The sequence below is a fragment of the Microcaecilia unicolor genome, chromosome 2, assembly GCF_901765095.1.
Source record: "Microcaecilia unicolor chromosome 2, aMicUni1.1, whole genome shotgun sequence".
Classification (NCBI taxonomy): domain Eukaryota; kingdom Metazoa; phylum Chordata; class Amphibia; order Gymnophiona; family Siphonopidae; genus Microcaecilia; species Microcaecilia unicolor.
In genome coordinates, this window is record NC_044032.1 from 510,153,722 (window position 1) to 510,171,003 (window position 17,282).

At 44.3% G+C, this 17,282-nt stretch overlaps 1 protein-coding gene across 5 annotated transcripts in view; it reads left to right on the top strand.

Annotated features, from left to right (window-relative positions):
• The window catches only part of CC2D2A (coiled-coil and C2 domain containing 2A), a 237,142-nt gene that overhangs the window by 92,425 nt on the left and 127,435 nt on the right, over positions 1-17,282 (top strand). For all 5 annotated transcript variants that reach the window (XR_003940710.1, XM_030191203.1, XM_030191206.1 and 2 more), the window contains exons 19-20: positions 6,775-6,913; positions 13,847-14,050. Coding sequence is in view for 4 of the 5 variants with exons in the window: in XM_030191203.1 (XP_030047063.1) it covers positions 6,775-6,913; positions 13,847-14,050 (343 nt within the window). In the remaining variant the exon portion in view is untranslated. The remainder of the gene's footprint in view (positions 1-6,774; positions 6,914-13,846; positions 14,051-17,282) is intronic.

The window sequence follows — 17,282 nt, forward strand, 5'->3', positions numbered from 1 at the left end:
TATGAAGTCAGCATGGGCACAGGATTTCAGCCAAAGGTGTTCGGCAGAGCGGGCACAGGAACGTAGGCAGTGGATTCTAGAGGTCAGCCAAGGCTGGGGTTTGGCACGTTTTACAGAACAGGGAATGGGAGGAGCGAGAGTATCCAGAGCAGAGCAGAGGAGAGAATAGTATTATAGGAAGAGACAGCCTCATTGACAGACTTGGATAACATAGTGGTAGAGAAGAGATTTGAAACACTGGAGGACAGAGTAGAAGGGTCAATAGCCTGAAGATTCCTAAATGTATTGGTTAAGATTGGACGGGACTGGGGAGGAGGTTGTTTAAGTGTGAAAGTTATCAGATGATGGTCAGAGAGGGGAAGGAAGAGTTGAGGCACAGAAACTGGAGAGTGAGCAGTTTGAGAAGAGGATAAGATCAAGACAGTGGCCATTCTGGTGAGTGGGGGCAGTGGAGCACAGTTGAAGATTGAAAGAGGATTTTAAAGCAAGAAACTGAGAAGCATAAGAGTCAGAGGGATCATTAGCATGAATGTTAAAATCCCCAAGAATGAGGGAAGGAGGTGAAGGTTCAAGAAAGAAGGAAAGCCAGGCATCAAAGTCAGTGAGAAAGGAAGAACGGGACTTATCAGGGGGTCGATAAATGACTGTTACTTGGAGAGGCAGAGGAGCAAATAGACGGATGGAGTGGACTTCCAAGGAAGAAAAACAGTGAGACTGAGGTGGAAGAAGAGGTTGAAATCTACAAGAGGGTGAAAGTAGTAGCCCGACACCACCTCCACGGCCAACCGTGCGAGGAGTATGGGAGAAAGGATAACCTCCATGGCATAGGGCCACGACTGAAGCAGTGTCTTCAGGGTAAAGCCAAGTTTCAGTTAGGGCAAGCAGATGGAGAGTACGAGAGATAAAGAGGTCATGGATGTAGGAAAGTTTGTTACAGATAGAGCGGGCATTCCACAGAGCGCAAGAGAAAGGCAGGGAAGAAGGGGGGAGGAGAGGAACAGAAATTAGATTGGAGATATCACGGTGTGACCTGCACAAATAGGATGAGAGCTGATGTGGAGGACCAGGATTGGGATTAATGTCCCCAGCGGAGAGCAGGAGAAGGAGCAAGAGAGTACGGAGAAAAGTAGGAGTGGTATGATGTCAGCGACCAAGGCGAGATGTACTCAGATAGAAAGGAGATGGATGAATGGAAGGAAGGAAATGTTGAAGGTTGAGAGCTGAGAAAAAGGAAGAGGAAAAAAAAGATGGTGAGATGATGAATAAAGAGGGTGGACAATGTGTTCCTGCAGTGTACAGTGGTTTCAGATGGAGAAACAGATTAGGAAGAGACAGTACCAAGAAGAAAAAGTGTACTGGAGCCATAAGTAGTAACTGGTAGAAAAATAAATGTAAAGAGAAAAATGCCCCATGCGCCGTCAGGCGCGTGGCACCTAGAGCGGAGGCCCTGAGTGGATTGGAGTGGACCTGGGAGTCATCCCGGAGAAGGCTGTAAAGAATATGCAGATGGGCTGCAAGTCCTCCACAGCACCTGAAAGGCAGCCGTGGTAGAGCTGGGCTGAGCTGGTTGTAGTTTTGTGGTTCTTCATCTCTCAGCCAGACTTGAGAAGTCTTTTTCAGATCTAGTATCCAACTTCACCTCCCTTAATTTTGTTGCCTGTTAGCAATGTTTTCCAGTTTCATCCAGTTGTTTTCTGGTTGAAGGCAACTTATAGCTGTCCTCATATAGGGGAATCCTAGCTATTTTGCTTTTCCTTAGAGAAAGCAAAATTACTTAACTGTAATGGGCATTCTCCCAGGACAACAGTTATCCTCGCAAAACTTCTTCATTTCCTCAAGGAATCACATTTTTCAGCAATATTACCTACAGAACTGAGGTGGACCCTGTGTGACCACAGTGATAAGCGACGTTCTTCTCATGCTTAATAGAACAGTCCAAGAATCAAAGCTTGTCAATTGCTGTTCTGCGGGAAACATCACCCATATGTGAGCACGTTTTGCTTAGTATCAAGCATTGTGCGCCCACTTGCAGAACTGGTTGGACCCCATCCTTTGTTTCCTGCTGTTCCTCCTGGAGAATTGGGACAGACCTCACCCACTGCAACTTCGGTTCAGGGCAGGTTCCAATGTCCCTGGGCATTGTGTTGTCTCTGTCTGGCATGGGATGTAGTTTGCCTTTCCCTAGAGATATGTCTTGGCTCTTTTTAGTGGTTGGACCTAACCCCATCAGGGTCTTGCTGTGCATAGCTTCACTCTGGGCTATCAGCCTGCACCTCCTGGGCGTCGGTCTCTGACCCTGCCTCTGGCGGTCTGGGCTCCCTTCATCTCGGCATGGAGCCATCCTTTGGGGCTGTCAGCCTTGCTTCAGTTGTCCCTGTACGCCGAACATTGCTTTGTCTCTGAACATCGAGACTTCCGTCATCTCAGTTTCTGGGCATTGAACCTTGTCCCATTTCTGTGCTCCGTTCCCTTGCGTTGCGCTTTTCTCCGCCTATGGGTGTTGAGCCGTGCTGCGCTTTGTACGTTGAGCTTTGCTACGACTCTGTGAGTTCAGCCTTGCTCGACCTTGTTCATCAACCCTTGGTGGGCGTCGGGCCTTCCGCCCCCTGAGCATTGAGCCTTGATCTGTTTCCATACTCAGAGCCCTGCTGCATCTCCAGGTCCCTGGATGCTAAGCCTTGATTTCTTGGAATCTGCTCCACCTAAGCTGGTTGAGACTTGCTCTGTCTTGAACTATTGAGACATTCTTCTGTCTTTGGTCATCGGGTTATTCTCCATTTCTGGCAGTTGGCCTCCCCTTTTTAGTACTGTATGTCGAACCTTACTCAGGCTCTGTTGTCCTGTTGCTGGTCAGCTAGCCTTCCCAGATCTAGGGGCATCGAGCCTTCCTCCATATCTGCAGTCAGAATTGGTGCCATATCTGCAACTTGAGACTGGCTCCACTTCTGCTTGTCGGGCCTTGCTCTGTCATTGCACAGTGAAGCAGGCCCTGCCTCTAGAACTCGAGCCTGGTTCCATTTCTGGACGTTGAGCTCTGCTCTGTCTATGCGCAGCTCTGTCTCTACGCATTGAGCCTTGCCCTGTTTCTTCACAGTGGGCTTCTCTTTGTCTACGTGCATCGAGTTTTGCTCTGCCTCTGCACGCTGAGCCTTGCTCAGGGCATCCAGTGTTACACTCTCTCAGCGTGGTGATCCTTGTCCTGTCTCTTGGCGTCGAGCCTTGTCAGGTCGTGGGGTGTAGAGCCTTGTCTGGCTCTGCTCTGTCTCTCTGCATCGAGCCTGATCAAGCCTTGCTCCGTCTCTGGGCGTTGAGCATGATCATCCCTTGCTCCATCTCTGGACATCAAGCATTGTTGAGCACTGCTCCGTCTCTGGACGTTGAGCCTTGTCGAGCCTTGCTCCGTCTTTGGACATCGAGCCTTGCTCCGTCTCTGGACGTCGAGCCTTGTCGACCCTTGCTCCGTCTTTGGACATCGAGCCTTGCTCCGTCTCTGGACGTCGAGCCTTGTCAGGCCTTGCTCCATCTCTGGACGTTGAGCCTTGCTCCGTCTCTGGACGGCGAGCCTTGATCCGTCTCTGGACGGCGAGCCTTGCTCCGTCTCTGGATGGCGAGCATTGCTCCGTCTCTGGACGGCGAGCCTTGCTCCGTCTCTGGACGGCGAGCCTTGTCGGGCTTTGCTCTGTATGTATACATTGAGCCTTGTCAAGCCTTGCTCCGGCTCTGGATGTTGAGCTAGATGTTGACCCTTGAGCTGTTTTGGGCATAGAGCCTTGCTCCATTGATGGCTGCCACGGTTGACACTGTCCATTAGCTGACTCCAGCGGTGGTTGATGGAGTGTGCTCTAGCACAGGTTGCTGGCCTCCTTTCAGTCTTCAGCATTTAGTCAGCCATGGGAGGCCCGGAGTCTCTCCGTCTCTGGACATTGATTTGGTTTCCTTTGATGTTCGAGCTTTGCTTCTCACCGGGAGGTCAGGCCTTGATCCATTTCTGAATGATGGGCCTAGTCCTGATCTGGAGAATGTGTGTTCCTCTGTCTCTATGGATTATACGTTCCCTCTGGAATGGTGCATTTGCTCCCTATGGGGAGCATACGCCTTGTTGCTATTTCTAGAAGTTTGAGTGTAACTCTCTCTCCTGCTCTCTGTGGATCTCATCCTCGAGGATTCTCTGAGCCTAGAATCTTGTTCTGATTTGGCATGTTGAGCCTTCTTAGTGCTGGCCGATTCTTCTGGCGACGCTTCTATGGTCCCATCCAACTTGGGGACTGCTTTGGTACATCCCACTCGTCTCTGGATTGAGCTGTGGGACGCTATGGAAGGTAAAATTAGTCTTTCCTTTAGTCCCAACAGATAAATCCAGAGGCTCACCCTTTGTTGATATTGGCTGAGTATTCTTTTCGCTTGCTCGGGTCCGTTATTTTCTTCCTCCTTCAGTTCATTTAGGCTGCTTTAAAAAGGACACTCATCATACTGCAGTTTCCTGTTTTGGATATTTCCCTCTCGCAGGGTCAGGGGAGGAGAAGCCTACATGGGCTTTATAGAAGCAGGAGGGGACTACAGTTTGGATTTCCTCTTTTATCATCCGCTGCTTTGGTATCGACAATACTGAGGTTAAGATGGCTTCACATGTCCACATATAGTAAACCTCTGAAGTTCTCTCTCTATCTCCACCTGCTGGTAGAGGGGCATAACCCACTCATCTCTGGATTGATCTGTTGGGACTAATGGAAAGAAAATTATCAGGTAAGGACTAATTTTACCTTAAAAACCAACGATTTTTGAGCGCCAGTATTAACATAGCATTTCTGTATATAGCACTAAAAAAAAAAATCTGTGAGCGACACTCCTAAAATGTATGAGCAATCGCTCATGCTTTCCACATAGAGGGAACATTGGCCTGAAATATCAATGTGTGTTCTACATTTTATAAGGAGAATACAAGTGGATACCAGACATTTTCATCAGCAGCTTTTATACTTGGCCAGAGGCGTGCACAAGTGCCAGCTTGAAGGGACAGATGCAAAGGCAGACATCATCTTCCCTGATAGCATCAATACCCACCCGTGACTCCTCCTGAAGATCCCTGTATCAATCCAATGCAACAAAACCTACTGTTAAGATTTAGGGCTCATGATTTTAGGATTCTGGAAGGAATCCTGTAAATGGGTCTGGACAGTGGTGTGCTGGAGCCGGCTCGCAAGAGCCGGTTGTTAACTTTTTTTTTTTTTTTTCTTACATTTGTACCCTGCGCTTTCCCACTCATAGCAGGTTCAATGCGGCTTACATATTATATACAGGTACTTATTTGTACCTGGGGCAATGGAGGGTTAAGTAACTTGCCCAGAGTCACAAGGAGCTGCCTGTGCCTGCAGTGGGAATTGAACCCAGTTCTCCAGGACCAAAGTCCACCACTCTAACCACTAGGCCACTCCTCCACTCACCGACTTGCGAGCCAGTTGTTAAAACGGCTCTTCTCACTCCCTCCTCCCTCCGGATCCGGTCCCTCACATCACCGACCTGACTCTTCGAATTGCAGCGCTGACTCTCCCCCGCTGGCGCTGCCGGTTCATGCTTTAAAAATGGCCACCGAGACTTCCAGAGGCGGCCTCGCAAGACTTCTACTGAAGTCTTGGAGACTGCCCTTGTAAGTCTCAGTGGCCATTTTGAAGCGCAAACCGGCAGCGCCAGCGGGGGAGAGTCTGCGCTAGCAGCCTGTTGCCATCACTTGCATGCCTGTTGTCATCAGCTGGCAAGTGCTTCTGGATCCTTCGGCAGGAATGGATGTGGAATTCTTGAGTCGTGTTTATGAAGAACTGAGGAATCTTTTCTGCGTTTTCTTCTCAGAACATTTGGTTTAAGGTACATTAGGCTCTTGCTTCCTTCTATTCTTGGTGGCTACTGTAAGGCAGATTAGCACTCAAATATCAGAGCTCACCTTTCAGTTACTGCTTACAAATGAATACTGTGAAAGTAAAAAAAAGAAAAAAAAACTTTGTCACATCGTTGACAGTTCTTGAAGCAGAGGGACATACATATGGCAGTATGGATGCACAATATGGTGTACATCCCGCTGTGCTGTGGAAGAGCCTGGACATGTCTTTAAACAGGTGTGTGGAGGAGGTAGGGCAAGTATAGCTTTTCTGGCTCCATCAGAATTAAAATGAAAAACACAGAAAAAAGCTTGTTAATTTCATGTCTTGACAGCTTTTATATAATGTATTTTTAAAAACAGTCACCAGACAACAAAGGTAGAAAAAAATCATTTTATTTTCATTTTAGTGTCTGGAATATGTTCACTTTGAAAGTCAGGTGCTCAACATTAAAAGTTTATATTTATTTACTTATTTATGGCATTTTATCCCACATTAAACATGAATTAGATTGGAACCTGGGATCATTTAATTTTTTTTTTTCCTGGAGTAATGCATTGCCACCCCCCCCCCCCCCCAAGCTCTCTCCCCGGCTATAGCTAGCTCTGCAATTTGGGGGGGGGGCCCAGAGGGGGACCGGGGAGAGAGCCTGTTGTTAAACATTTACCAGCACACCACTGGGTCCGGGCTTAGGTCTCTTGCTGCAATGACTGGACTAGGTGAGTTGGGAGAGGGTATAAAATTGAGGGAAAACATTTTTGGATAGTTTTAAACGCTATTTTATAATGCTAGATCTTGCTTGTGGTTACAATTGAGTGAAAGATCAAAGAAGCATGAGGAAACTTCTGGACCCAAACTAAGGAAAGATGCTATTACAGAAAATAACTATTTTTTTTCATTTCAGAGTTTGGAAAAAGACAGATGCCATTGCATCTATTGGAGCATCGGGGTTAACTGATATGAAAAAGCTTGCCAAATGGGCTGCAGAATCTAAGTTGGATCCTAATGACCCAAATAATGCAGCCCTGATGCAGTTGATCATGGTAAGGGAGTCTTTGATAATGTTTATAATATATCTGTGAACTTTGTAGTCTATGGTACCTCTGTTGGATAACAAACATCCTTTACACTTGGCCATTCAAAAAATTAGTTGTAAAGTATTTATTTAGATATACATGCCAATTTTGAGGACCATCATATATAAAGCAAAAACATTTCAGCATTATTATTTCTTCAATCTAATCATCAGTCCAATTTTTTTGTGCAGTTTGGTATTAAAGATTCATTTTTAAAACTATCAAAAATATTTAAATGTCCATATAGAGGCTTATTTTCAAAGCACACACTCCCCAATATTCAAAGCTATATAACAAACCAGACATGGCTGCTGACCAGTTAAATAGCATATCGGTACCTGTAAAGAAACAATGTGTTTTAAACCTGTAAAATGTATTGGATATTTTTCATTGATTATGCTCTGAAGTGTATTTCTCCTATTTGGTCAGCAGATGGTACATGTTTATTCTTAAAGCTGTTACAGAGGACTGACTTCTCTTTCTTTTAGTTGGCACAGAGATAATAAGTTCCTGTAGTGATGTAACCGGTTTTTATTTGAAACTTGACTGTTCTGGGCTTTGATTGGTCTGGAGTTTGAAATTACCCAGCAGATGCTGGCTGTTTCTTCAGTTTCAGCATGGGAGAAGAGAGAGAGCTCTCTGCTGAAGCCCTGTAAAAAAACAGTTATATTTGATAACTGTTGAACAGGTATATATATCCTGATCTCCCCAGGTACTTTCTAGGAACTATGTAAATGTTTAGTTAGTTTTCTAATTGATCCATTTTTCAGTTGCTTGTTACTTGTTGTTATTTGCACTTTTTTTTCCCACTGTTCCAAGTTCTGAGAATAAACATTTGTTTGTTCTGCCTGTCTGGACTGATAAAGAATCTGGGTGGTTTGTGTGTTGGGTATCTAAGGGCAGTCAGAGCCCTAAGCCAAATATCCTTTCAACCTCAGAGGCTATCAGCAAACCCTCCAGTGCTACCCAAAAACCTAAAGACCTCAGGCATGAACGTCCTTGTTACCAGTGTGGGCGCACAGGACATTTCAAAGCGAATTGCCCAGCTAATCCCAAGCCTGCATTCCAGTTCCTGCACCAAGGCTGACTGCTTTTGTGGGTGGCTCCAGTACCACGAATGAGGCACACACAGTTGCCGCAGCACAAAATGTTACTGGCCATTCATCAAGCAAGGAAGCAGATAGATTTCCGCAACACTACAGCACTCCAGTAACTGTGAACCCAGACCCAGGTGGCTGGGCTTATAAACACTGGCTCTAGCATGACTTTGTTACGACCAGAGCAAATGCCGGAAGATGCTATTCTACCGGGGTGTGCTACAGAGGTAGTGCTAGCCAATGGATCCAGAGAGACTGTATCCAGTGGCATAGCAAGGGCGATGGGGGCGGTCCGCCCCAGGTGTCAGCAGGTGTAGGGGGGGGGGGTGCTCCGCTCCCGCTGCTCCTACCACCCTGCCTTTAAAAAAAAATTTCTGAAGCAGAGTCGCAGGCAGGCAGCGCCTCACGTCTGCCCTGCTTGTAAAAGAAGTAAATCTACTCGTCGTCGGGCCTTCCATCACTGTGTCCCGCCCTCCTCAGGTAACTTCCTATTTCCGCGAGAGCGGAACATAGTGATGGAAGTTCCGACGACGAGGAGCAGATTTACTTCTTTTACAAGCAGGGCAGATGCGCGGCGCTGCCTGCCAGCGACTCCGCTTCAGAAAGTTTTTTTTACAGGCACAGTGGGAGCAGCAGAAGAGGGCTGTCGTGGTGGGGTGCCCAGATGGGAGAAGGGGATGGGTGGGGAGCCCAGATGGGAGAAGGGGATGGGTGGGGTGCCCAGATGGGAGAAGGGGATGCAGAGCCCAGATGGGAGAAAGGGATGGGGTGCCCAGATGGAAGAAGGGGATGGGGTGGGGGTTCTCAGATGGGAGAAGGTGACGGGTGGGGAGGCGAGGGGATTCTCGGATGGGAGAAGGGGACTGGGTTTTGGGTTCTCGGATGGGAGAAGGGGGCTGGAACTGGGGTCTGAGAAGGGGCCATGCCTGGGGCTGGTGGGAAAATGGGGCATGCCTGGGTCAGGTGGGAGAATGGGTCTGGGGCTGAAAAGGGGGGCCCTAATGCAAGGCATGTGGATGAAGGGGGCTGGAACTGGGGTCTGAAAAGGGGCGGGGCTGAAAAGGAGACAGGGAGAAGTGGCTGGGGCTGAAGCTCGAGACTGGTGAGAGAAAAGGGCTGGGGTTGAAACTGTCTGGGGGCTGAAAAGGGGACATGGAGAAGTGACTGGGGGCTGAAGCTCGGGACTGGTGGGAGAAAAGGGCTGGGGCTGAAACTGGGGACTGGTGGGATAGTGGGGCTGGAACTTGGGGCTGAAAAAAAGGGGCAGAGAGAGGGGACAGATCCTGGATGGAAGGGGGAGTGAGAGGGAGGGCAGACCCTGGATGGATGGATGGGAGAGGGAGGGTAAATGGTAGATTGAAGGGGCAGACAGTGGATGGAAGGGATAGAAAGGGCAGACAGTGAATGGAAGGGGGAGAGAGAGAGGGCAAGCAGGGGCAGATGGTGGATGGAAGGGGCAGAAATAGAGGGCAGATGTAGATGGGGCAGGGAGAGAGGGCAGACATTGGATGGAGGGGATAGCAGACACTGGATGGCAGAGAGAGAACAAAGACAGATGCTGGATGGAAGGAAGACAGTGAAAAGAAGATGAGGAAAGCAGAAACCAGAGACAACAAACTAAATAAAATATATATTTTTATTTTTTTGCTTTAGAATAAAGTAGTATTGTAGCTGTGTTAATAAATGTTTATAATCGAACATGTAAACAAGGTAATCTTTTTATTGGCCTAATTTTAATACATTTTGGCTAACTTTCGGAGAACAAAACACCCTTCCTCAGGTCAGGATAGGATACTGTAACAGCACTATACTGTATTGACCTGAGGAAGGATGTTTTGGCCTCTGAAAGCTAAATGTATTTGTCCAATAAAATGGTATTATTTTATTTTCTGTATTTGTTTTATTTCTATTTGTTAATTTGTAAAGTGGTGATTGGTACTTGTTAGTTTTTTCAAATTTACATCTGCTGTCTTTATATTTTGCACAGTACTAGGGGACATTTTCTGTTTCTATGGTGTTGCATTGTATGCAGAGTCTGGCATCTTGGGGGTTCAGTTTAATTTTTGTCTAAATAGAAAGTTTATGATTACTTTTTCTATAGTGGATTAGGGTGTATCTGTGTTTGAAAAAGACATGGCTTTCAGTTGGCATTGACTGTGCAGGATCGACAATCTGTATTATTCTGTCTGGTTTCATTTTACAATAGGTGAATTGATGTTCTAGTGCTCACTGTAGTGTTTAAGATGCTTTCCTTTTCCTTATGTGATTCGAAGAAATGACTGCTTATGGTATGGTAGAATTGCTCTATAGGTCCTGAGTGTTTTGTATTCTCGGCATGCCTAGTACTAGATTTTGGAAGGGGGTGTTAAAAAATGACTGGCCCCGGGTGTCAACTACCCTAGTTACGCCACTGGAGGACAAGGCTGTTTTAGGGATTCACTGACTCCCTGAGTTGGCTGGCCCCTCCTTGTTTACCAGGTTTCTTGTAGTGCTTGTCCCTCACCTCCTATAGGCTCCAACACCTCATTACCACAACATAAAAAGGCAAAATAAAGAGAATGCTATAAAAAAAAAAAATAATAATAATTTGGAGGTTGATATTCAAAAGGTTTAACCATCTAATTTTGTAAGTTAGCTGGACAAACCTTGAGTTTTAAAATGCTCCCTTCTTTGGCCTCCATGCCCACCCCCTTCCCATTCAGTTGTTAAATTCATTGCCCAGAAAAACAATTATTCAAATAAAAATAAAGGGTGGCACTACCAATATTCAGTGCTAGTTGGCCAGAGTTACCCAGACAATGCTAGTTGGCAAAATAGATGTTCCAAAGTTATACAGGTATCTTTATCTGGCTAGAGTCAGCAGCACCTCTATCCAGATAAGTTTCACTGACTGACTAAATTTATCCAGAAAATTTAGTTTATTTTGGGGCCTTTTTACTAAAGCTTAGCATGCACCAATGGAATTAGTGTACGCTAAAATAAGAAGCCCATTTTGTACCTATGGGCTTCTTAGCATTTAGTGTGCGCTAATTCCATTAGTGCATGCTAAGCTTTAGTAAAAGGGCCCCTTAGAGATTTTTATGTATCTTTTTTCAAGGGTTCGCAGTAAACCAGTGCACAATGGGCTACATTCTATAGGTGATGCCTGAAAATTCTGCACGGAGAAAAATACACCTAGGTATATTCTGTAAAGTAAGTCTAAAGTTCCGTGCAGTTTATAGAATATGACCAGCATCCATCCACACAACTAAATTTAGTTGCGGCCAGTTACGCCAAGTAAAAATTGGTGTAAATGCCAATGCCTAAATTATGCACAGATCGGGCGTATTCTGCAGCAAAGCACCTAGATTTTAGAAACACCCACAGCCATGCTCCCTTTTCAAGTATGCGACTTAGAATTTAGGCACATCACGTTAGACAGTTGTGCTTGTAAATTTCTCCAAGTGGAGGAGTGGCCCAGTGGTTAGAGCACTGGTCTTGCAATCCAGAGGTGGCCGGTTCAAACCCCACTGCTGCTCCTTGTGATCTTGGGCAAGTCACTTAACCCTCCATTGTCTCAGGTACAAACTTAGATTGTGAGCCCCCCTGGGACAGAGAAATATCCAGAGTACTTGCATGTAGCTCACCTTGAGCTACTACTGAAAAAAGGTGTGAGCAAAATCTAAATAAATAATTTGTGCCAATTAGTGGCAATTGCAATTAGTGGCAATTGCTTAAGTGGCAATTATCAGCACTGATTGACTTAATTAATTTGTGTGTACAAATGCAGAATATGACTGTATTTACACGTGCAACTCTAGTCACACTATATAGAATCCAGGGGAATATGCAGAAACAATTCTACAATGTGTTTATGTAGAAGAAAAAAGGAGGATATCCAACAGGAAAACAACAATAAAAAAAATTCCAAGTAAGCGAGGAAAGACCATTAGAGTTGGGGAGGGCAGGATTATAAGTTCTAACTAACATAAGACAGCTCACAATCTCAAATCTAGTGGCGAACCTCCAGAGCCACTACCTCTTCCAGCTCTTGAAAACCTGAATAAAGAAGAATGGTGTCATTAGATGGGAAAGAACCAAATAGGTAGAGGTGGTACAGTATGTGATCTCAAAGTGAAGGTATAGTTTGTCTATGGGGGAAATTCCATAACTGCCCTGGGGAATTCCATTATAGAATGCTAGTGTAACTTGGTTTGGGCATGCCTAAAATTTAGGCGCCTGCATATACACCAGTCTAGACCTGTCATCAGTACATGCACCTAAATGCAGCAGGGCGGCACATAAATTAAAATTTTCTATATGCAGTGTTGGTCAAAGTACTAAAGTACTTAAGTTAAAGTAAAAAGTACATTGAAAAACACATTAAAAATTTACTGCATGCAAATCTATCTCATGAATATTCATTGTGGATATACTGAAAACCTGACTGGCTGGGATGCCTTCCAGACCAGGTTTGGGAACCACTGTCATAGGCTGTATTCACTGAACTGTAAAATGTAAGATGAGATGATCCACTGTTTGCGTGACAAGGTTTGCAATAGCAAAATCCTGTTTCCAGTTTTGCTGTTTCATTTGGTTTCCTGAGGAATCATCATTTACATCTCCCGTTTTTACTTTGTACTTGTAACTGAGTAAAAGTAGCAAAAATTGGCAAAATTATTACTTCAGTAAAAGTAACAAATGTTATCCTGTACCTCTTTACAAGCAAAAATAACAAAACTTTTACTTAAGTACAGTAATTACATTTACTTTACAATACTGTGTTATGTGCATACGTGGGAGCCCCATCCATACTCCACCCATGTATTTGCCCCCCTTGCATTTACACGGTATTCCACTTACATGCATCTTTACAGAATAGCGCTTAGGGGCCTTGCTAGAACTTATGCACGTAAATGTGTACCTTTACCTGTAGAAGTGTTAGTGTTCTGTAAATGTATGCACCCATTGAGTGTGTAAGTATAGGCATCCAGTAATAGAATTGCACTTTATCCCCCAAGTTTGGTGCTTATAGAATAGAGTCAGTTACGGGCACAACATAATTAGCTAATTTGTACTAAATTGGCATTTCATTGGAGATAAGTGCCAATAATTGGCCTTAAGCACTAATTAGCAGTTGCGTGTGTAACCGACTTACGCCCCTATTTTATAAACTGAGTGCTTAACTCAGCCATTCCCAACCCAGTCCTCAGGGCACACCTAGGCCCATCGAGTTTTCAGGATATCCACAATGAATATTCATGAGTTAGATTTGCATGCACTGCCTTAATTTAATGCGAATCTATCTCATGCATATTCATTGTGGATATCCTGAAAACCTGATAGGACAAGGTGTACCCCGAGGACTGGGTTGGGAATGGCTGGCCTAACTTCTCTAGCGTGCAACTGCAAAGGGAACGTGGCTATAGGCGCATAGATGGGTCAGGGCATTCCCAGGATTTAGGTGTGATCGTATAGAATACTGTCATTTACGCTTCCAACTGCCATTAATTAGGTGCCAGCATTTGCACCAGCTTGAGGCAGGCACAAGTGCTCAACCCCAAAGGCGCAAGATGCTCACTGAGTCGCTAAGCCAGTATTCTGTAAAGGTCATTCTGCACAAAGTGCCCTTTAGAGAATACTGGTTTAGCGCATATCTTCCCAGTGCCTAACTTTGGGTGCCATTTACTGAATCCACTCATATATACAAGTTTGTCGTTAGTAAGGACAAGTGAGATTTTCCACAAAAAAGACATTTGTTTTAGAGGTGCTGTTTCTTAGAATTGAATAAGCTGTGTTTTTCTGTTTTGCTTTTCGTCTTCAGATTGCTTCCTCTGGAGATGCCTATATTCCAGATTTCTTTAGACTAGAACAGCTGCAAGAAGAATTTAATTTTATTTCACAAGAGGCGTTCAACAGATCAAAAAGGTTTCGCCTACTGCAACTCAGAACACAAGAAGTGGCAGAATTTCGAAACTATAAGCTGGTTCCCATTCGTGATAGGGAAATCTCATCCAAGTTCTTCCAGGTAGGTAGTGGTATTAAATGGGCAGAACCACCATGTACTGCAGTCTTGTCACTCCAATCTTGGAGGGCTGGTTTTCATGATGATCAAAATATTTAAATGGAGCATAAACTAGACAGGAAAAAGGCCTTGTGAACAGTGGTGTAGCTACGGGGGGCCATGGGGGTCTGGGCCCCCCTCAAATTGGCTCTGGCACAGCGACTGAAAACAAAACAGGGCACCAGGCAATGTGAGACTAGAGCCAGACAAATGCTTTAGCTGGTGGGGGTTGGAGACCCCTGCCAGCCAAGGTACCTTCACGTTGGCGGTGGGTTGGGGAGGGAGCGGCAGGGGGGGATGGAAACGGTGGCAGGGAGGCAGCAGCTGCTGCTGCAGGGGGGTGTCGGTGGCAGAAGCAGCGGCGGGGAGGTGGCCAAAATGTGCCCCTCCTACCTTGGGCTCTGGCCCCCCTCCTGTCAAGGTTTGGCCACGCCCCTGCTTGTGAATTTTCACTATAGATATTTAGAAAAGCAGACTTCTTGGCAGCCCTTAGAGGTGTTTGACTCTGTAGTAATGAAAAAAGGCATTGGGTTATAGTGCTGTGGTGTCCATGTCTCTGAATTTCTTGACTTCTGTTTGGATTAGAGCCATAATGCTACTGCAATCATTTTTGCAAACAAATTTTGGGTAATAATTTTAGAAAGGATTTTCCAAGTGTAAAGCATATTTTACATGGGGAAAATTGCTGCTATAAAATTCAATATGGGTATACACAGACAAAGTAGGAGCACCTAAAGACTGTGCCTACTTTTACGCAATCTGTGTATAGGCGTTCCTGGAGACATTTTGGGCACAGGTGTAGTAGAGTTGTGATATACGTGAGTATGTTATAGTTTCAAAAAATACTTCCACCTTAGGAACTGTTGTAGTCTTAAATAATGTTGACTTAGAAGGATTCCTTCACTCCGGTCCTCCTCCAGGAGACCTCTGTACTCGGGGTCTTGGTCCTGGCGATCTTTTCCCTCGGGGCCTCTCTTATCTCCTCCATTCCAGAGCATTTAACCATCTCCTGGCCTGAGCCCCACCCCTTTGACTCAGTCTCTGACATGGCATGATAGCGCAACCTGCCATAAGGTGGTTTAACTGCAACATGAGTGAGGGAGTATTCTCAGGGACACCTGCCATAAGGTGGTTTAACTGCAACATGAGTGAGGGAGTATTCTCAGGGACACCTGCCAATATACCACTCACTCCCTCACATGTGTTATTTGTACGAGTCAAAGCAAATAGCTAATATACATAAAATTATAAAGCAATATAATATAATAAAAACTAGTAGTATTCAAAACAACATTTACATGACATACTTTCCTTTATAGAATAGGTACCATATAGGTCTCTCTGGGTGCCTATATATAGACACACTGTTAGAGAATTACCCCATCGAGGTCGTTCTGTAAGGAGCTGCCAATTTTTATGCAGCAAACGTTGCATGTAAATGGTGGTATTCTAGTCATTTACTCATGTAAGTGACCTCTTATACTAACGTGCAGAAAAGTACATGCCATACTTCAATGATGGCGTTCTTTGCCAGTGAGCATGCAGATAGGTGCATTTTGGGCATAACAGGGATGGAGTGCACATGAATGCATGTAAGTTACAGAATACTATCATTTATATGTGTTCATATATACATTTTAGGTGTGGGCATTTAGACTAACTTATAGGGATAGTGAAAGTGGTCACACCTAAATGTAAGCGCATTCCCTGCCACTTGCATTAGTGTTCAATTTTTAGATTGTAAGCTCTATTGAGCAGGGACTATCTCTCTGTGTCAGGTGTTCAGCGCTGCGTGCGTCTGGTAGCGCTATACAAATGCTAATAATAATAATTTTTTTAAAAAGTAGGCACCTACTTTTCTTTACAGAATAAGCTTAAAATGGGTCTGTAGTTGATGGCCTAAAAGGTGCATATATTAAGGCACTAAGAAAGTGCCTATTTGAAGCTGCCAGTTTTATAAGAAAACTAGGCACCTACCTTTCTTTATAGAATACTAGAGTAAGTGGTCAAAAATGCATTTGTTTTTAAGGCGTGAACACTTAAGCCATAGAGCTGGTATAAATGGTTGCACCTAGATTACAAAAGACCGTGCATAGATTATTATTATTTTTTTAAATCTTATAATTTACACCCATAATTATGTTTCCCCTCCAAACTACCCATGCCCACCTGCAAAGTGCAATCACATATGTATATACTACAGCTTAGTTTCAAACTGCTCATTTATGTGCATGTGTGTTTACATGCATGTATAAATGACTAGAATACTGCCATATATGTGCAATCTTGCTGCTTAAAACCAGACAGCCCCTTATGGAACTATATGACCAAGCTGAAATGGGAAAACATTCCTCTGAAAAGGCCAAATATTACTAATCATCATGCAGTCGCTTCAGGTAGGCCTTTCAATTGTGTTCCTGGGCAAGGATCCAATATGCATTTCCTTTTGCAGATTTCTTTATTAATCTTTGAACTTCCTTAATAGAAACAGGAAGAAATTGCTCCCATATGCAATCCGGTTTCACATTATCCTCTACCTCTAAAGCATCCAGCTGCATTGTAACATCAGAGGCAGGTCTGTCATCTGCTATTTGTCATATAATGGAGACTCCAGTATTATGCTTTCTAACATCTGGTTTTGACTTGTGTAAATTGCCTACTTTAGATGTAGTACAAACAAACAAACAAACAAACACAATGCTAGCTCCAAAGCCATTAAAGTCTGGCATGTCACCAGTATATTTTCTGTTTTAAACAATTTTGGAGTTACTTTGCCCTCCTACAGAAAGTTTAGAATAATATAGAAGTTTAGCATCTGATATCACCAATATTATATTCTTTAACATTCATTCTCCTTTCACCTTGTAATATTGGGGTATTAGCAAGTTTCACACTAATGCTGTAGGTGCTAGCACCCATTTTCTTTTGTAATAAAAGATTTTACTATGGAGAAATTTGCTTCTTAAATGTGCTCAATTTATATGGTACAGTTATGTCTAGTAAATGTCTAATTATACAGTCCCATCTAGACAACATCTCAGAAGTTGAACTCACCACTTGCCTTTTAAGGATGGGAGCTACTAAAATGCAAAGAAACATCCTTGTTCATTTTGCTCCTAGAGAAATATTTATTTATTCAAAAGTTTTTGTATGCCATTTTTTGAAAAAGAAAATCAAGAAGGTGTACAATAATTTT